This window comes from Hyla sarda, chromosome 6, assembly GCF_029499605.1.
Source record: "Hyla sarda isolate aHylSar1 chromosome 6, aHylSar1.hap1, whole genome shotgun sequence".
In the NCBI taxonomy this organism is placed as follows: domain Eukaryota; kingdom Metazoa; phylum Chordata; class Amphibia; order Anura; family Hylidae; genus Hyla; species Hyla sarda.
The window spans coordinates 52,614,844-52,636,434 of record NC_079194.1 but is presented as its reverse complement, the minus strand read 5'-3'; the positions used below and the strand labels follow the sequence as shown (position 1 = coordinate 52,636,434).

General features: G+C 42.1%; 2 protein-coding genes across 6 annotated transcripts in view; one reads left to right on the top strand and one right to left on the bottom strand.

Annotated features, from left to right (window-relative positions):
• Positions 1–452, bottom strand: part of SLC25A17 (solute carrier family 25 member 17) — a 31,378-nt gene extending 30,926 nt beyond the window's left edge. Inside the window, exon 1 of the mRNA XM_056523716.1 lies at positions 198–452. Coding sequence (XP_056379691.1) covers positions 198–299 — 102 coding nt within the window. The 5' untranslated portion in view covers positions 300–452. The remainder of the gene's footprint in view (positions 1–197) is intronic.
• On the top strand, positions 269–13,464 carry FHIT (fragile histidine triad diadenosine triphosphatase). 5 transcript variants are annotated; one of them, XM_056523719.1, is made up of 2 exons: positions 269–406; positions 12,680–13,464. In XM_056523719.1, exon 2 carries the CDS (start codon positions 12,928–12,930, stop codon positions 13,366–13,368), a length of 441 nt encoding a protein of 146 aa, XP_056379694.1. In that variant the 5' UTR covers positions 269–406; positions 12,680–12,927; the 3' UTR covers positions 13,369–13,464. The 5 variants fall into 5 exon arrangements, with proteins under 5 accessions (XP_056379694.1, XP_056379692.1, XP_056379693.1 ...); XM_056523717.1 differs by having other exon boundaries at positions 360–495; XM_056523718.1 differs by having other exon boundaries at positions 393–514.
• Positions 13,465–21,591: the final 8,127 nt, after the last annotated feature.

Below are 21,591 nucleotides of genomic sequence, written 5' to 3'. Positions count from 1 at the left end.
AAGTGGTGTTTTTTTTTCAACAGCTGGAGGCACCCTGGTTGGGAAACACTGAGCTAAGGCATATGGCTGTCAGGGCATGCTGGGAGTTGTAGTTCTGCAACACCTGCAGAGCCACAAGTTGGAAAACACTCGTGTAGTGTCTCTGCCACGCCTAACAATGTATGAGCCACGACTAGGAAAACTATGAGGGGACTTACCACAGCTCCAGACACCGCATGGACCAGGTTCTCGTAGGACAGGATGGAGCTCATGGCCGCGGCCACCATCCACCTGTCCGGCTCCTCTCTGCTGTCTCCCATCGTTCCCACCAGCTTCTCCAGTCACCGCATGACTTCCGGATTCCAGCGGCTGCGATTCAAGCCTCGTTGTGGCCGTACAGCCGCAGTGTCAGCGCTTCCTGCAGCCGGTGAGTTCACCCGGGATGTGCGGTTCCTGAGTGAACAGCCTCCGGCTACTACACGCGGTTTTCTGCTGAGTGCACACACTGTTTAGAAGGTACAGTACACTGCTGGGGGTGAGGAAAATCGCTGCATTCTTCGTGCTGTAAAAATAAATGTTAGAAACCGCAGTGGCCCCGGTAATCCTGTGTGAACAGGGACCTTATACTTATTTTACTTCTGCCAATATAAGCTCGAAACTATAACACAGATCAAGTGTACGTTTCCACGTGTATTCAGTTGTGTTTTTTCTCTAAAATTGTGGGTTTTAGTCTTAACGTTTTCATCTTTTTTCCCCCTGCGGTTTTGTCATGCCAGGTCATGTGATTCTTTCATCATGTGACTCAATGATTTATAATAAATAAATAAGGGGGGAAACGCCAATGCTAATCCCATGTGGTGTTTATATATATATATATATATATATATATATATATATATATATACACAGTGATCCCTCAACTTACAATGGCCTCAACATACAATAGTTTCAACATACAATGGTCTTTTCTGGACCATTGTAACTTGAAACCAGACTCAACATACAATACTATGGAATCTGTGAAACGTGTCAAGGGCAGGAAGAACCGACCTGTATTAGGCTGGGTTCACACTACGTTTTCTCCCATACGGGAGCGCATACGGCAGTGGGGAGCTAAAACCTCGCGCTCCCGTATGCCTTCGTATGCGCTCCCGTATGTCATTCATTTCAATGAGCCGGCCGGAGTGAAACGTTCGGTCCGGACAGCTCATTTTTGCGCCGTATGCGCTTTTACAACCGGACCTAAAACTGTGGTCAACCACGGTTTTAGGTCCGGTTGTAAAAGCGCACTGACTGATGTCTGGTAGCGCCCCCTACAGTACAGGGAGGTATAACATGTTCTGTACCCTTTACCTGTATTACTGAAGTGTATGCACTGACTTGTGTCTGGTAGCGCCCCCTACAGTACAGAGAGGTATTACATGTTCTGTACTCTTTACCTGTACCAGGGTTACCTGCTCCTTTGGACACCAGGTGAGGGCGGCTCCATTTTCCTTTTTTTTAGGACATTACGTGTACTGTACAGGACCCTGAAGAAGCTCCCGTCCTCTACATAGACCAGTGTTTCCCAAAGAGGGTGCCTCCAGCTGTTGCAAAACTACAACTCCCAGCATGCCCGGACAGCCGAAGGCTGTCCGGGCATGCTGGGAGTTGTAGTTTTGCAACAGTTGGAGGCACCCTCTTTGGGAAACACTGAAATAGACAGTGGTTACAGCTCCCAGCAGATCTTTATTACTTTTATATGTAAGGATTTGCTTTATCTGTATTACTTATCTATTTATTTTTCTTTAATCCTCACTTTTTCCTATTTTTGGATGACATTTCGGGGCTTCAGAACCAATTACCAGGTTTCCATAGAGTTATAGTCTCAACATACAATGGTTTCAACATACAATGGTCGTCCTGGAACCGATTAATATTGTAACTTGAGGGACCACTGTGTGTGTGTGTGTGTATATATATATATATATATATATATATATATATATATATATATATATATATTTTTATATATATATATATATATATATAATATATATATATATATATCCACCGTATTTATCGGGGTATACCACGCACTGGCCTATAACACGCACCCTCATTTTACCAAGGATATTTAGGTAAAAAAAGTTTTTTACCCGGATATCGATGGTAAAATGAGGGTGCGTGTGTGCGCGTGTATACCCTGCGTCGTTGCTATGCGCGGCGCACTGACGTCATGCGCCGCGCCGTTCAGCGCATAGCAACGACGCCGGGGACGCACGCCGGAGGCCTGCAGCAGCGCGGACCCGACTCAGGTAATTATGCCACCGGGGATGGGGGGAGGCAACGGGGCAGCGGCGCCGGCAATGGGTGCCACTGCCCCTTCTCTCCCCCTGGCTGTCGGCGCCGCTTCTCTCCCCCTGGTTATCGGCGCCGGCACCGATAGTCAGGGGGACAGAACGGCAGCGGCGCCGATAACCAGGGGGTGAAAAGGGCCGACAGCAGCTCTCTAGACCCCAGGAAAGGAAGGGGGGGAGAAGCGGGCAGCGACGGCCTCTCTCCCCCTGCCTTTCCTGGGGGTGTATCGGCGTATAACACGCACACAGACTTTAGGCTAAAAATTGTAGCCTAAAAAGTGCGTGTTATACGCCGATAAATACGGTATATATTAGTGTTTTCATGCTCCCACAGACTTCTATGGGTGCGTTCACACTGTGGAATCCATCTTCGGCGCTAGGGCCGCGGGGCACTGAGACATCACCATTGACTGCTATGCAGTGCTCGCAGAATCCGCGCAAAGAATGAACATGTTCTTTCTTTGCGCGGAACAGTTTCAGCGGCGGAATTATCTCGCGGAGACCCATTCACACTAATGTTAATTTCACACCGTGGAATTCCGTAGTGTGAACGTATCTTATGGGAGAGAAAAAAAACAAGATTTGTGGAAAAAAATAAAATAAAACCCTGCCATAGTCTCCACATGCTGCCATTTTGGAAAATCGCCACTGAGCCCAAAACCGCAGAGAAACGCCAAAGATGAGTGAAAAAACACCAAGTGGACAAGGTCTATTGATCTTCGCGCAACACCTGTGGCAGTGGGTATAGGGGTTATTATTAGGAGGGGTTCCTATTTTTTTGGGGTTATTACCCTGGCTTATTAGCGGATGCCAGCTATCAGATGGTTTCTGCTAATTAGCCTGTAAAAATAAATAAATAAACACACTTGAAAATAAAACTTTATTACAAAAAATACTCCCGCACAATCTTCCTTAGCCTGTCATTGACGTAATCCTCTGCATACGTGTAGCTTAAACTAGTAAAAAGAGAAAACACTTAAAATGGCTAATATATATTGAGCGCCCATAACGTTATGTAGGCTCTATGAGGGGCATTTATCAATGTTTGCTTATGTATTCTTTTTTTTTTAGTAATTTTTTCCGTTTTTTTTGCTTATGTGTGACTTATTTATCAACTGGATTCAGCCTGTTGATAATTTTCTTTCACGTAAGCAATTTTGCCTTTTTTTACTTTGGTAGTAGCTTTTTCTGCTCCATGTTTGAGCTGGAGTAAATTTAGTCAATTTTTAACCCTGTTGCGACTTTTTTTTTGCGCAGTTGCGACTGTCGCAGTTAATAAATACCTGACTACCCGTAGTCCATTTTAAAATTATTACTACGTAGTTAATTTCTGGAAAACTTGCTTTTCTCGCTTTCCAGTCAAAATGTCGCACGAAAAATCGCGTAGTCGCAGTTGCGACAATTTTGCGACAATTATAGTAAAGAAAACCTGACTAAACCCGTTGATAAATGTCCATATATAACTCTACATAACGCTTTCAACATGCCTTTAAAAAAAAAATATTAAAATACGCTTTGAAAACAGCATCATTTACATATCCGGGTTCCTATCTTTTCTTCATTGTAATCTGCAGTCCGGCCTCTACCAACCTTGACGTCACTAGAGGCCGAGCTACAGAAGAGTAAAGAACAGACAGGGGACAAGTAAGTGGACGTCCCTCTACAGCAGTGTTTCCCAATCAGAGTGCCTCCAGCAAAACTACAACTCCCAGCATGCCGGACAGCTTTCAGCATTCACTTCCAAGCAGTGGAAGAGAGAGGTGATGTCTGGTAACTATAAAAGAAAGTATACTAAGCGATTGCTTGAGCTAGTGATTGTGTGTGTGTATACAAGAGTGTGAAGTATACAAGTGAGTGTAAGTATAAAAGTGAGAGTGACATTAAATTCAGGGAGTTTAATTGAAATATTTTTTTTTTTTTTTTGCAATCCCTGCCTCCATGTTGGAAAAGGCAGTCCAGTGTGCATCTTGCACAATGTATACAATCCTTGAACAACAGTTTGAGGGTGCATATTGTACGAGATGTGTGCTAGTTGCTCATTTGGAAGCCCAGATCCTGGATCTAGAGGAGCAACTGGCAACACTGAGAAGCATTAACAACATGGAGAGGAGTCTCCTGCTCACTGAGCAAGTACTCTCTGGGGTAGAGGTGGGGGAGGATAGTGGGACGGAGGTGCAGGACAGTCAGGCAGTGAGCTGGGTTACAGTTTGAAAACGGGGTAGAGGGAAAAGTGTCAGGGAGGCTAGTCCTGAACTGGCACACCCCAACAAGTTTGCCCGGTTGGCAGATGAGGGGGATGTCATTTCAGAACTAGCAGAACTGCAGCAGGACTCTGCCTCTGACCGCCAGGGGGTGTCTGCTCCAGTAAGGAGGGAGGGAGGAGAGCAGGGCAGGCCAGACAGGTACTCGTAGTGGGGGACTCTATTATTAGAGGGACAGACAGGGCGATCTGTCACACAGACCGGGATCGCCGGTGGCACATCGCACATTGGGTTCACAGGTTGCTGGGTGGGGCTGGAGAGGACTCAGCAGTCATGGTACATATTGCCACCAATGACAATGTAAGAGGTAGGTGGAGTATCCTTAACCCCTTAAGGACCACGGGTTTTTCCATTTTTGCACTTTCATTTTTTCCTCCTCACCTTTTAAAAATCATAACCCTTTCAATTTTGCACCTAAAAATCCATATGATGGCTTATTTTTTGCACCACCAATTCTACTTCATAATGACATCAGTCATTTTACCCAAAAATCTACAGCGAAACAGGAGAAAAAATCATTGTGCGGCAAAATTGAAGAAAAATGCTATTTTGTAAATTTTGGGGGCTTCCGTTTTTACGTAGTACATTTTTCGGTAAAAATGACACCTTATCTTTATTCTGTAGGTCCATACGATTAAAATGATACCCTACTTATACCGGTACCATTTTTGTATTAATTGGACTTTTTGATCGCTTTTTATTCATTTTTTCATGATATAAAAAGTGACCAAAAATACGCTATTTTGGACTTTGGAATTTTTTTCCGCGTACGCCATTGACCGTGCGGTTTAATGATATATTTTTTATAGTTCGGACATTTACACACGCGGCGATACCACATATGTTTATTTTTATTATGTTTATATATTATTTATATGGAATTTGGGAAAAGGGGGGCGATTTAAACTTTTAATAAGGAAGGGGGTTAATGTGTGTGTGTGTGTGTGTGTGTGTGTTAAACTATTTTTTTACCTTTTTTTTTTTTTTTTTACACTTTTAGTCCCCTTAGGGGACTTTTAGGAGGAATCATCATTAGATTCCTCATACAGATCACTATGCTTGTATAGAACCATAGTGATCAGTGTTCTCTGCGCTCGAATGATAAAGCCTGGTCCTGCCAGGTTGTATCATTCAGAGAGCCGGAGCTGCCGTGGAAGGAGAGGTAAGCCCTCAGGCTACCTCAGCAGTGGATCGTCCCCGTCCCCCCCCCCCCCCCCGCGATTGCGCTGCCGGGGGGGCGATCCACCCCACTGGACCACCAGGGACTGAATACAGGCACCTTTAGACGCCGCTGTCAACTTTGACAGCGGCAAGGCGATCGCCGCATGTCGGCTATTAACGCCGGCCCCCAGCTACAAGAATCAGCTGGGGGCCGGGCGGTATGACGCGGGCTCGAGTTAGGAGCCCGCGTCATACCCGGTTAAGGGCCATTGGACATGTATACACGTCCATGGTCCTTAAGAGGTTAAAAATTATTTCAGGGACTTAGGCCGCAAGCTTAAGGACCTCCAAGGTAATATTTTCTGAAATATTACCTGTACCACAAGCCACACGAAATATTACCTGTACCACGAGCCACAACAGAGATTGTCCGCGCAGAATACAGGCGGATAATTTTTTTAATTTTTTTTTGCTGAACGACAACCAAAAATTAGAATTTCCCTTTTTTTTTTTTTCTAAAGCTTCTAAAGCAAAAGTGAAAGTGACCCGGCTGCTCAGTCGGGCTGTTCGGGACCGCCGCGGTGAAATCGCGGCGTCCCGAACAGCTGGCAGGACACTGGGAGGGCCCTTACCTGCCTCCTCGGTGTCCGATTGGCGAATGACTGCTCCGTGCCTGAGATCCAGGCAGGAGCAGTCAAGCGCCGATAATGCTGATCACAGGCATGTTAATGCACGCCAGTGATCAGCATTAGAGATCAGTGTGTGCAGTGTTATAGGTCCCTATGGGACCTATAACACTGCAAAAAAAATGTAAAAAAAAAAGTGTTAATAAAGGTCATTTAACCCCTTCCCTAATAAAAGTTTGAATCACCCCCCTTTTCCCATAAAAAAAATAAAACAGTGTAAAAAAAATAAATAAATAAACATATGTGGTATCGCCGCGTGCGTAAATGTCCGAACTATAAAAATGTATCATTAATTAAACCGTACGGTCAATGGCGTACGCGCAAAAAAATTCCAAAGTCAAAGAAAGCGCATTTTTGGTCACTTTTTATACCATTAAAAAATGAATAAAAAGTGATCAAAAAGTCCGATCAAAACAAAAATCATACCGATAAAAACTTCAGATCACGGCGCAAAAAATGAGTCCTCATACCGCCCCGTACGTGGAAAAATAAAAAAGTTATAGGGGTCAGAAGATGACATTTTTAAACGTATAAATTTTCCTGCATGTAGTTATGATTTTTTCCAGAAGTGCGTCAAATCAAACCTATATAAGTAGGGTATCATTTTAACCGTATGGACCTACAGAATAATGATAAGGTGTAATTTTTACCGAAATATGCACTGCGTAGAAACGGAATCCCCCAAAAGTTACAAAATGGCATTTTTTCTTAGATTTTGTCGCACAATGATTTTCTTTTCCGTTTCGCCGTGCATTTTTGGGTAAAATGACTAATGTCACTGCAAAGTAGAATTGTCGACCCAAAAAATAAGCCATAATATGGATTTTTTGGTGGAAAATTGAAAGGGTTATGATTTTTAAAAGGTAAGGAGGAAAAAACGAAAGTGCAAAAACGGAAAAACCCTGAGTCCTTAAGGGGTTAAAGGGGTACTCCGGTGAAAACCTTTTTTCTTTTAAATCAACTGGTGGCAGAAAGTTAAACATATTTGTAAATTACTTCTATTAAAAAATCTTAATCCTTCCTGTACTTATTAGCTGCTGAATATTACAGAGGAAATTGTTTTCTTTTTGGAATGCTCTATGATGACATCACGAGCACAGTGCTCTCTGCTGACGTTATAATAATAATAACGGTTTATTTATTGTTGTCCTTAGTGGGATTTGAACCCAAGTCCCCAGCACTGCGAGGCAGCAGTGCTAACCACTGAGCCATCATGCTGCCCTTAGCATACATCTGCTATGCATGGTTGCTAAAATGGACAGAGATGTCAGCAGAGAGCACTGTGCTCGTGATGTCATCAGTGTTCCAAAAAGAAAGGAATTTCCTCTGTAGCATTCAGCAGCTAATAAGTACTGGAAGGATTAAGATTTTTTTAATAGAAGTAATTTACAAATATGTTTAACTTTCTGCCACCAGTTGATTAAAAAGAAAAAAGGTTTTCACCGGAGTACCCCTTTAACTATCATGATATAAACTGGGAGACCAAGACCTGTGAATCTCATAAAGGAAACAGGTTTCTGACTATAGCTAAAGACCTTTATCTGTCCCAAATGGTGCAGGACCCGACCAGAGGGGGCGCCCTACTAGACTTAATATTAACCAACAGATCTGATAGAGTAACTAATGTGCAAGTAGAAGGACACCTAGGAAATAGTGATCATAATATAATACATTATAACTTGTTCTTCAATAAGGGAATCTCTCGAGGGGCCACAAAAACAATGAACTTTAGGAAGGCAAAGTTTGATCAACTCAGAGAGACCCTTAACAATATAAAATGGGATAATGTCCTCAAAAACAAGAATACTGACACTAAATGGGAAACTTTAAAAAATATTTGGAACTCTCACTGTAAGATGTATATACCTTATGGGAATAAAAGGGTCAGAAATAATAGAAAACCAATATGGATGAACAAAAATGTTAAGGGGGCAACAAATGACAAAAATAAAGCATTTAAACTACTAAAACAATACAGCAGTGAAGAAACATGAAAAAGCTATAGAGAAAAATTTAAAATATGTAAAAAAAAAACCTGACAAAAGCCTTAAAAATAGAGACGGAAAGACTCATTGCCAAAGAGAGTAAAACTAACCCCAAAATGTTCTTTAACTATATAAATAGCAAAAAGATTAAAAATGAAAGTGTTGGCCCTTTAAAAAAACAATAAAGAAGAAATTATAAACGGGGATCAGGAAAAAGCAAATATATTAATTCTTCTCTACTGTATTCACCGAGGAAAATGAAATGCCAGGTGGAATACAGCAATATAAGGTAAACTCCCCAGTACAGGTCACCTGTCTAACCCAGGAAGAAGTACAGTGCCGCCTGCAAAAAATCTAAATAGACAAATCACCAGGTCCAGATGGCATTCACCCCCGTGTTATAAAGTAATTAAGTAATGTAATAGACAGGCCCCTATTTTTTATATTCAGGGACTCTATAGTAACCGGGACTGGCGCATGGCAAATGTGGTGCCAATATTTAAAAAGGGGACAAAAGGTGACCCCGGGAATTATAGACCTGTTAGTTTAACCCCTTAAGGACTCGGTGTTTTTCCATTTTTGCATTTTAATTTTTTTCTTCATCACCTTCTAAAAATCATAACGCTTAAAATTCCATATTATGGCTTATTTTTTGTGCCCCAATTCTACTTTGCAGTGACATTAGTTATTTTACCCAAAAGTCCACGGCAAAACGGAAAAAAAATTCATTGTGCGACAAAATTGAACAAAAAAATGTGTAACTTTTGGGGCTTTGGTAAAAATTACACCTTCTCTTTATTCTGTAGGTCCATACGGTTAAAATGATACCTTATATAGGTTTGATTTTGTCGCACTTCTGAAAAAAATCATAACTACATGCAGGAAAATTTATACGTTAAAAATTCTCATCTTCTGACGCCTATAACTTTTACATTTTTCTGCATATGGGCCAGTATGAGGGATAATTTTTTGCGCGGGGATCTTAAGTTTTTATCGGTGCCATTTTTGTATTGATCAGACTTTTTTATTCCTTTTTTCATGACATAGAAAGTGACCAAAAATACGCTATTTTGGACTTTGGAATTTTTTGGCGCGTACGTCATTGACCATGCGGTTTAATTAACGATATATCTTTATAATTCAGACATTTCCGCACGCGGCAATACCACATATGTTTATTTTTATTTACACAGTTTTTTTTTTTTTATGGGAAAAGGGGGGTGATTCAAACTTTTATTAGGGAAGGAGTTAAAGGACCTTTATTAACTTTTTTTTTCACTTTTTTTTTTGCAGTGTTATAGCTCCCATAGGGGGCTAGAACACTCCACACACTGATCTTTTACACTCATCACTGCAAAGCCATAGCTTTGCATTGATCAGTGTTATAGGCAGTCGATTGCTCAAGCCTGAATCTCAGGTTTGGAGCAATCAATCGCCGATCTGACGCGACGGAGACAGGTGAGGGGACCTCTGCTCGCGTGCTAGATTTTATCGTGATGGTCCCGATCGGCCTGAATGAGCTGCCAGGAAGCTTTTACTTTCATTATAGATGCGGCGATCAACTTTGATCGCCGCGTTTAAAGGGTTAATAGCGCACGGCGTGACCCTGCGTTATATACCGGGACCGGGCGCAGGGCGTACAGGTACGCCCTGTGTCCTTAAGAGGTTAACCTCGGTTGTATGTAAATTGTTTGAGGGTTCTCTAAGAGATGCTATTTTGCAGTATCTTGACAAAAATAAATGTATGACCCCATATCAGCATGACTTTATGAGGGATCGGTCCTGTCAAACTAACCTAATCAGCTTTTATGAGGAGGTGAGCTCCAGACTAGACATGGGGGAATCGCTGGATGTCGTATATCTGGATTCTTTCCAAAGCATTTGATACGGTGCCACATAAAAGGTTGGTGCATAAAATGAGAAGGATTGGGCTGGGGGCGAATGTGTGTAAGTGGGTAAGTAACTGGCTCAGTGATAGGAAACAGAGGGTGGTTATTAATGGTACTTATTCTGATTGGGTGACTGTTACTAGTGGGGTGCCACAGGGGTCGGTCTTGGGTCCTGTTCTAGTTAATATATTTATTAATGACCTTGTAGAGGGGTTGAATAGTAAAGTAGAAATCTTTGCAGATGATACTAAACTCTGTAAATTGGTAAACACTATAGAGGGCAGGGCACTGTTACAAATGGATCTGGATAGGTTGGAGGTTTGGGCTGGGAAGTGGCAGATGAGGTTCAACACTCATAAATGTAAGGTAATGCACATGGGGAGGAAAAATCCGGGCTGGGATTATGTATTAAATGGGAGAACACTTGGGATGACTGACGTGGAAAAGGACTTGGGAGTCTTAGTTAATAGTAAATTTAGCTGTAGTGACCAGTGTCGGGCAGCTGCTGCCAAGGCAAATAAAATCATGGGGTGCATCAATAGGGGCATAGATGCCCACAACAAGGAAATTATTCTACCGCTGTACAAATCACTAGTCAGACCACACATAGAATACTGTGTACAGTACTGGGCACCAGTGTACAAGAAAGATATAGTGGAGCTGGAGAGGGTTCAAAGATGGACAACCAGGGTAATACGGGGAATGGGAGGACTACAGTACCCAGAAAGATTATCAGAATTAGGGTTATTTAGTTTAGAAAAAAGAAGGCTTAGGGGAGACCTAATAACTATGTATAAATATATCAGGGGACAGTACAGAGATCTCTTCCATGATCTATTTATACCCAGAACTGTATCTATAACAAGGGGGCATCCTCTACATCTAGAGGAAAGAAGGTTTCTACACCAGCACAGATGGGGGGTTCTTTACTGTAAGAGCAGTGAGACTGTGGAATTCTCTCCCGGAGGAGGTGGTCATGGTGAACTCTGCAAAAGAGTTCAAAACGGGTCTTTATGCATTTTTGGAGAATAATAACATTACAGGTTATGGATTCTAGATTTATAGGGACAGAACGTTGATCCAGGGATTTATTCTGATGCCATATTTGGAGCCAGGAAGGAATTTTTACCTCTAGTATGAGGGTTTTTTGCCTTCCTCTGGATCAACTCAGTAGGGACTCATTAGGGATATAGGTTGAACTTGATGGACTCTGGTCTTTTTTCAACCTTATGAACTATGTTACTATGTTACCCTGGTTGGGAAACACTGCTCTACAGTAATATCTATATAGAGTAGTCAATGTAGTCTTTTTATATAAAAAAAAAAAGAAATATGTATGTGGAAACATAGCCGAAGAAGCTGTGGGTCTCCAGTTGTTGCAAAATTACAACTCTCAGCAACCCACCTGGCGTGTTACATTTCCCTATTGACTCCCAGCTAAAAAATGCAGCAAATTTTGTTTTTCTTTATTTTATTTAAAATGGCACAAAAATTACCATCTTATTTTGCACTCCCAGAGGGCATTTTTATAAAAGGTACTCTGCTGGAAAACATTATTTTTTTTAAATCAGGTGATGCCAGAAAGTTAAACAGATTTGTAAATTACTTCTATTTAAAAATCTTATGCTGTATGCTCCACAGGAAGTTCTTTTCATTTTGAATTTCTTTTGTCTGACCACAGTGCTCTCTGCTGACACCTCTGTCCATTTCAGGAACTGTCCAAAGCAGGATAGGTTTGCTATGGGGATTTGCTCCTACTCTGGACAGTTCCTAAAATGGACAGAGGTGTCAGCAGAGAGCACTGTGGTCAGACAGAAAGGAAATTCAAAAAGAAAAGAACTTCCTGTGTAGCATACAGAAGCTGATAAATACTGGAAGGATTAAGATATTTAAATAGAAGTAATTTACAAATCTGTTTAACTTTGTGGCACCAGATGATTACAAAAAAAATCCTTCCAGTGGAGTACCCTTTTAAGTGTAGGCATTTTTGATGGGAATTGCACCACCTGCATTTCTTCTCATTATTCTTTTATCATGTGACTGAAGGATTTCCATTGACGAAATGTGGAATTCCACTGCACAGTGCAAATTGCGCAATTCCCCCCCCCCCCCCCCCCCCCTGAAATTATGCTGTCATTAGTCATTCTTTCGGCTGACTCTGCCTGAAATTGCTGTCTATGGGGAATCTGCTGGTTGCACTCGGAATATGCGGCTGGAATTTTTCTTGTGGAGATTCCACAGTATGAACCTAGCCATAGGGACCCAGATAGTAGTCCACATGTCTGATCTGATCCTAGTAATATAATTACTAGCACAATGCAGGTTTAGTTTTTCTGATTAATCAATTAAAAATAAAAATAACATTTTGTTTTATTTCAGAATGAAGCTACCATTATACATTCTGTTGCCGGATCAGGTTCTGGAATAACTAGAACTTGAATATTTGACGATAGGGGACACCTTAAGGCACGATTTTTCCAAGTCTTGATCTCACTCTCTGTTTCCTGCCGTACCAATATAAAATAGACGGAAAAACACAAAAAAAAAGTTTTTATTCTACATTGTATAACGGCTCAGTCCTTGTTCGCGCACTGTACACAATAGCATCGCTGTGTTTTTTCCCCACCATGGCTTTGAGTTTCGGTAAGAATCTTATTAAGCCCACGGTCACTTTCCTAAGGACGGAGTTGTCCTTTGCTCTCGTGAACAGGAAGCCGGTTGTACCGGGACACGTCCTAGTCTGTCCGCTGAGGCCTGTCAAACGTTTCAAAGACTTGATGCCCGAAGAAGTAAGTGACCTCTTCAGCACAGTACAGAGCGTGTCCACGGTGGTGGAGAAACACTTTGGTGGCACCTCCCTAACCATCTCCATCCAGGATGGTCCAGAGGCCGGGCAGACTGTTCCTCACGTTCACGTGCACATCTTACCCAGGAGGACGGGGGATTTTAAAAAGAATGACACAATCTATGAGGTATTGCAGGACCACGACAAGGAAGAAGCTTCAGAGAAGTGGAGATCTGAGGAAGAGATGGAGGCAGAAGCTGCTGAACTCCGGAAGTATTTCTAAAAAAAAAAAAAAGGACATTTCTGCTTCAGATTTTACATTTCAGATTGTATCTCAACATAGTCGTAATGTCATTAAACCATTAAACTGATGTGATAAGCAGCCGCTGAATGTGAATGGTATTTCTGATTTTATATCCCTCGCTATTAGGAGAGCAGTAGAGGGGATGTGCTGGCCCTTTAAAGGGAGCCAATCATTACATTTTACCATATATAACACTTGGAAATGCTATGTATGTATGTATATATATATATATATATATATATATATATATATATATATATATATGGTAAAATCCGTATCCTTACCTTACCCGGGGGAAGTTTTTGCCCCCAGAGATGGTGAGGATATGAAGTTATAAAGTCCCCCCGGCCACCTTGCAAGTAGTCCCCTGGGTGGGAAATTATACTTACCAGCATTAATCGTTCCGACCGTGGTCCCGCCCCCTTGGCTTGATTGATGGCTAACATCACCTCTTTGCTCCGTCTGCTTAGAACCCCCCCATGTCGGTGATAGCCACAAATAGCCGGTAAATTCATTCCATCAATTTGCCGCAATTCCGGGTCATACGGGTCTCCGGTGACCCAGAAAATAAGGGGGATCAGGGTTGTCCAAGACACCCACAATCCCCCTGAAAGGATAGGACTCACTCCTACCTCACGTGCCACCCCTCCTATCCCTGCTATTGGTCGTATAGAAGCAACGACCAATAGCAGATCGGGGGTTAACTTTCGGTTTCCCCGTTCTGCCCACCCACTGTAGGCTGGGCAGAACGGGAAACCGACGAGGACTGGCGCCGAAGTCCACTTACCCATCGCGGCAGCGGTGATCAGCGGCAGAAGAGAACGGCGATGCAGCTCCCTGGATCCTACGGAAGACGGTGAGTTGCCTAGCAACATCTGGAGGGCTACAGTTTCAGACCACTATACAGTGTTCTCTAAACTTTGGCCCTCCAGATGTTGCAAAACTACAACTCCCAGCATGCCCAGACAACTGTTTGGGCATGCTTGGATTTGTAGTTTTGCAACAGCTGGAGGGTCACAGTTTGGAGATCACTGCACAGTGATCTCTATACTGTGGCCCTCTAGATCTTGCAAAACTACAACTCCTAGCATGCCCACAAAGCAGTTTGCTGTCTGGGCATGCTGGGATTTGTAGTTTTGCAACATCTGGAGGGCCACAGTTTGGAGATCACTATGCAGAGGTCTCTAAACTGTGGACCTCCAGATGTTGCAAAACTGCAAATCCCAGCATATGCAAACAGCTGTCTCGGCATGCTGGGAGTTGTAGTTGCGTACCTCCAGCTGTTGCATAACTACATCTTCCAGCATGCCCTTCGGCGATCAGTACATGCTGGGAGTTGTAGTTTTTCAACAGCTGGAGGCACACTGGTTGGAAAATACTGAATTAGGTAACAGAACCGATCTGAAGGTTTTCCAACCAGTGTGCCTCCAGCTGTTGCAAAAGTACAACTCCCACCATGCACAGTCTGTCAGTACATACTGGGAGTTGTAGTTTTGAAACAGCTGGAGGTTTACCACTCCCATGTGAATGGGAAATGCAAAATTTGTAACGCAATTTCTCCTGAGTACGGAAATACCCCATATGTGGGCGTAAAATGCTCTGCGGGCGCACAACAATGCTCAGGAGTGAGAGCACACTATGTACATTTGAGGCCTAAATTGGTGATTTGCACAGGGGTGGCTGATTTTACAGCGGTTCTGACATAAACGCAAAAAAATAAATACCCACATGTGACCCCATTTTGGAAACTACACCTCTCAAGGAATGTAACCCCAAAGGTGTTTGACGAATTTTCATTAAATTTGGATGGGAAAAATGAAAAAAAAACATTTTTTTTGCACAAAAATGCTGGTGTTACCCTAAATTTTTCATTTGCACGGTCCACTGTTCCAAAGATCTGTCAAACACCAGTGGGGTGTAAATACTCACTGCACCCCCTTATTACATTCTGTGAGGGGTGTAGTTTTCAAAATGGGGTCACATGTGGGGGGTCCACTGTTCTGGCACCACGGGGGGCTTTGTAAACGCATATGGCCCCCGACTTCCATTCCAAACAAATTCTCTTTCCAAAAGATCAATGGCGCTCCTTCTCTTCTGAGCATTGTAGTGCGCCAGCAGAGCACTATACATCCACATATGGGGTATTTCCATACTCAGAAGAAATGGGGTTACAAATTTTGGGGGTCATTTTCTCCTATTACACCTTGTAAAAATGTAAAATTTGGGGGAAAAACTGCATTTAATGAAATTATTTTTTCTTTCATTTGCACATCCAACTTTAACAAAAAGTCCTCAAACACCTGTGAGGTGTTAAGGCTCCCTGTACCCCTTGTTACATTCCTTGAGGGGTGTAGTTTCCAAAATAGTATGCCATGCGTTTTTTTTTTTTTGCTGTCCTAGCATCACAGGCACTTCCTAAATGGGACATGCCCCCGAAAAACCATTTCCTTCTCTTCTGAGCATTGTAGTGCGCCCGCAGTGCACTTGACATCCACACATGGGGTATTTCCATACTCAGGAGAAAATGCCCTCCAAAATTTGTAACCCCATCTCGTCTGAGTATGTATCCCATGTGTGGATGTCAAGTGCAATGCGGGCGCACTACAATGCTCAGAAGAGAAGGAAATGGTTTTTCTGGGGCATGTCCCATTTAGGAAGCCCCTGTGGTACTAGGACAGCAAAAAAAAACGCATGGCATACTATTTTGGAAACTACACCCCTCAAGGAATGTAACAAGGGGTACAGGGAGCCTTAACACCTCACAGGTGTTTGAGGACTTTTTGTTAAAGTTGGATGTGCAAATGAAAGAAAAAAAAATGTAATTAAATGCAGTTTTTTGCCCAAATTTTACATTTTTACAAGGTGTAATAGGAGAAAATGCCCCCCAAAATTTGTAACCCCATCTCTTCTATTACCCCTTGTAAACAATTTGGGGGAAAACTAGCATTTTAGTGAAGAAAAAAAAAAAGAAATCATGTACACATCCAACTTTAACGAAAAGTCGTCAAACACCTGTGGGGTGTTAAGGCTCATTGTACCCCTTGTTACGTTCCTTGAGGGGTTTAGTTTCCAAAATAGTATGCCTTGTGTTTTTTTTGTTTTTGTTTTTTGCTGTTCTGGCACCATAGGGGCTTCTTAAATGTGACATGCACCCCAAAAACCATTTCAGAAAAACTCGCTCTCCAAAATCCCACTGTCGCTCCTTCCCTTCTGAGCCTTGTAGTACACCCACAGCGCACTTGACATACACATATGAGGTATTTCCTTACTCGAGAGAAATTGTTCCAAATTTTAGGAAGATTTTTCTCCTTTTACCCCTTTGCCCCCTATTTTTGTGAAACACCTAAAGGGTTAACACACTTACTGAATGTCATTTTGTATACTTTGAGGGATGCAGTTTTTATAATGGTCATTTGTGTGGTATTTCTAATATGAAGGCCCTTCAAATCCACTTGAAAATTGAACTGGTCCCTGAAAAATTCTGATTTAGCAAATTTTGTGAAAAATTGGAAAATTGATGCTGAACTTTGAAGCCCTCTGATGATTTCAAAAAGTAAAAACATGTCAACTTTATGATTCAGTCATAAAGTAGACATGTTGTATATGTGAATCAATATATAATTTATTTGAAATGTCCATTTTCCTTATAAGCAGAGAGCTTCAAAGTTAAAAAAATGCAAAATTTTCACTTTTTTCATAAAATTTTGAAATTTTTCACCAAGAAATAATGCAAGTATTGATGAAATTTTGCCACTAACATAAAGTAGAATATGTCACGAAAAAACAATCTCGGAATCAGAACGAAAGGTATAAGCATCCCAGAGTTATTAATCCTTAAAGTGACAGTGGTCAGATGTTCAAAAAACACTCTGGTCCTTAACCCCTTAAGGACTCAGCCCATTTTGGCCTTAAGGACTCAGACAATTTAATTTTTACGTTTTCATTTTTTCCTCCTCGCCTTCTAAAAATCATAACTCTTTTATATTTTCATCCACAGACTAGTATGAGGGCTTGTTTTTTGCGCGACCAGTTGTCCTTTGTAATGACATCACTCATTATATCATAAAATGTATGGCGCAACCAAAAAACACTTTTTGTGGGGAAATTAAAACGAAAAAAGCAATTTTGCTAATTTTGGAAGGTTTCGTTTTCACGCCGTACAATTTATGGTAAAAATGACATGTGTTCTTATTCTGAGGGTCAATACGATTAAAATGATACCCATTATTATGTACTTTTATATTATTGTTGCGCTTAAAAAAAAATCACAAACTTTTTAACCAAATTAGTACGTTTATAACCCCTTTATTTTGATGACCTCTAACTTTTTTATTTTTCCGTATAAGCGGCGGTATGGGGGCTCATTTTTTGCGCCATGATCTGTACTTTTTTTTTATATCACATTTGCATATAAAAAACTTTTAATACATTTTTTATAATTTTTTTTTTATAAAATGTATTTAAAAAGTAGGAATTTTGGACTTTTTTTTTTTTCGTTCACGCCGTTCACCGTACAGGATCATTAACATTTTATTTTAATAGTTCGGACATTTACGCACGCGGCGATACCAAATATGTCTATAAAAAATGTTTTTTACGCTTTTTGGGGGTAACATAGGAAAAAACGGACGTTTTACTTTTTTATTGGGGGAGGGGATTTTTCAATTTTTTTTTACTTTTACATTTTTTTTTACACTTGAATAGTCCCCATAGGGGACTATTCATAGCAATACCATGATTGCTAATACTGATCTGTTCTATGTATAGGACATAGAACAGATCAGTGTTATCGGTCATCTTCTGCTCTGGTCTGCTCGATCTCAGACCAGAGCAGGAGACGCCGGGAGCCGGACGGAGGAAGGAGAAGGGACCGCCGTGCGGCGTTCTGAATGATCGGATCCCCGCAGCAGCGCTGCGGGCGATCCGATCATTCATTCAAATCGCGCACTGCCGCAGATGCCGGGATCTGTATTGATCCCGGCACCTGAGGGGTTAATGGCGGACGCCCGCGAGATCGCGGGCGTCGGCCATTGCCGGCGGGTCCCTGGCTGCGATCAGCAGCCGGGATCAGCCGCGCATGACACGAGCACATAAATGTACGTCCTGGTGCGTTAAGTACCACCTCACCAGGACGTACATTTATGTCCTGCGCCCTTAAGGGGTTAAAGGGGTACTCCGGTGAAAACTTTTTTTTTTTTTTTTTAAATCAACTGGTGCCAGAAAGTTAAACAGATTTGTAAATTACTTCTATTAAAAAATCTTAATCCTTCCTGTACTTATTAGCTGCTGAATACTACAGTGGAAATTCTTTTTCGTTTGAAACACAGAGCGGTCTGCTGACATCACGACCACAGTGCTCTCTGCTGACATCTCTGTCCATTTTTAGGAACTGTCCAGGGTAAAAGGAAATCCCCATAGCAAACATATGCTGCTCTGGACAGTTCCTAAAATGGACAGAGATGTTAGCAGAGAGCACTGTGCTCGTGATGTCAGCAAAGAATGTCCGCTGTAGTATTCAGCAGCTAATAAGTACAGGAAGGATTAAGATTTTTTAATAGAAGTAATTTACAAATATGTTTAACTTTCTGGCACCAGTTGATTTAACCCCTTAAGGACTCAGGGTTTTTCCGTTTTTGCACTTTCGTTTTTACCTCCTTACCTTTTAAAAATCATAACCCTTTCAATTTTCCACCTAAAAATCCATATTATGGCTTATTTTTTGCGTCGCCAATTCTACTTTGCAGTGACATTAGTCATTTTACCCAAAAATGCACGGCGAAACGGAAAAAAAAATCATTGTGCGACAAAATCGAAAAAAAAAACGCCATTTTGTAAATTTTGGGGGCTTCCGTTTCTACGCAGTGCATATTTCGGTAAAAATTACACCTTATCATTATTCTGTAGGTCCATACAGTTAAAATGATCCCCTACTTATATAGGTTTGATTTTGTCGTACTTCTGGAAAAAATCATAACTACATGCAGGAAAATTTATACGTTTAAAAATGTCATCTTCTGACCCCTATAACTTTTTTTATTTTTCCACGTACAGGGCGGTATTAGGACTCAATTTTTGTGCCGTGATCTGAAGTTTTTATCTGTATGATTTTTGTTTTGATCGGACTTTTTGATCACTTTTTATTCATTTTTTTAATGGTATAAAAAGTGACCAAAAATGCGCTTTTTTGGACTTTTGAATTTTTTTGTGCGTACGCCATTGACCGTGCGGTTAAATTAATGATATATTTTTATAGTTCGGACATTTACGCACGCGGCGATACCACATATGTTTATTTATTTATTTTTTTTACACTGTTTTATTTTTTTTATGGGAAAAGGGGGGTGATTCAAACTTTTATTAGGGAAGGAGTTAAATGACCTTTATTAACACTTTTTTTTTTACATTTTTTTTGCAGTGTTATAGGTCCCATAGGGACCTATAACACTGCACACACTGATCTCCTATGCTGATCACTTGCGTGTATTAACACGCCTGTGATCAGCATTATCGGCGCTTGACTGCTCCTGCCTGGATCTCGGGCACGGAGCAGTCATTCGTCGATCGGACACCGAGGAGGCAGGTAAGGGCCCTCCCGGTGTCCGGTCAGCTGTTCGGGACGCCGCGATTTCACCGCGGTGGTCCCGAACAGCCCGACTGAGCAGCCGGGTCACTTTCAGTTTCACTTTAGAAGCGGCGGTCAGCTTTGACCACCGCTTTTAAAGGGTTAATACCGCACATCGCCGCGATCGGCGATGTGTGGTATTAGCCGCGGGTCCCGGCCGTTGATGAGCGCCGGGACCGACGTGATATGATGCAGGATCGCGGCGCAATCACGCTTCATATCGCGGGAGCCGGCGCAGGACGTAAATATACGTCCTGCGTCGTTAAGGGGTTAAAAAAAAAAAGTTTTTCACCGGAGTACCCCTTTTAAGAAGAGGCCCAAAATGGGCCTGGTCCTTAAGGGGTTAAAGAGCCTGGTCAAATCATAGCCAAAATCTGGCTAGTTTAGGTTAATAACATTTAAAAAAAAGTGTACACCCTTGCCAAATTCCTTGCCATTTTAATAGTGCCTGGTTCGCAATGCTCCACACTTTCTGGTCCCTGTCTCAACACCAGTGTTTTCAAAGCTGGGTGCCTCCAGCTGCTGCAAAACTACAATTCTTAGCATGCCCAGACAGCCTTTGGCCTTCCGGGCATGCTGGGAGTTGTAGTTTTTCAACAGCTGGAGACACCCTGCTTGGGAAACACAGCTCAACTGCAAGAAGTGGCCGCAGTGGTGACCCACCTCATGTAGTGATTGCCCGAGCCGATACTTCCCATTGTAGAGACAGTGACCAAATAGTGTGGAGCAACCACTTTAATGCTATGTCCGCATGGCAGAATGCAGAACATACCGGCGGAACCGCTCAAAAATGACAATGTATTTCTGAGCAGATTCAGCATAAAGTTGAATTCTTTCTGTGGAGGTGGGCATCAACATTTTCGTAACCAATGTTCCTGCCGGAAAAATTCAGCCGTGATCACGGTGCAGCAGAATCCCATTGAAAACAATGGGACTCCACAGCACCAGAATTTCCACAATGTGAACCTAGCCAATGACTAGGTTCACACTACAGAATTTTCAAGTGTAATTCTGCTTAGAAATTACACACAGAAATTCCAGAACAGCATAGTCCAATTGACAGCAATGGGATTCCACTGCACAGCGCACAACTATTGAATTTCAGCAGCAGACGTTCCACCACCAAAAGAATTATCTTGCTCATTCTTTCGTCCGAATCAGTCTGGAATGCATGCAGTCCTAGCGCCAACTGATTCAATTGGCACTGGCTGCACTCGGAGACTCTGCAGTGGGAACCTAGCCTAAGGGTCTATTCAATTGGCAGAATTTCCACACCAATTCCACTACCGCTTCCTCGGGTGGTTTCTGGCTTGTACGGATTTTGGCATTGATGCGGAATCCGTGCGGAAATTCCGCATGCAGGAATTCAGAAGTGTGAATGGGAGTGTGAAATCCCATAGAAGTCTATTGAGCTTTCATTTGAGGCGGAGTTCCGCAAGCAGAAATTCTGCAATGTGAATAGACCCTAAGGGGCTACCTGTGACTCAACATAGTTACATCATTCGGATGGTGCCGACGCTGGCTCAGGAACGGTAATTTACAGCCAGGCCTCTGCGGCAAGGACAGTAAATCTGCTTCAA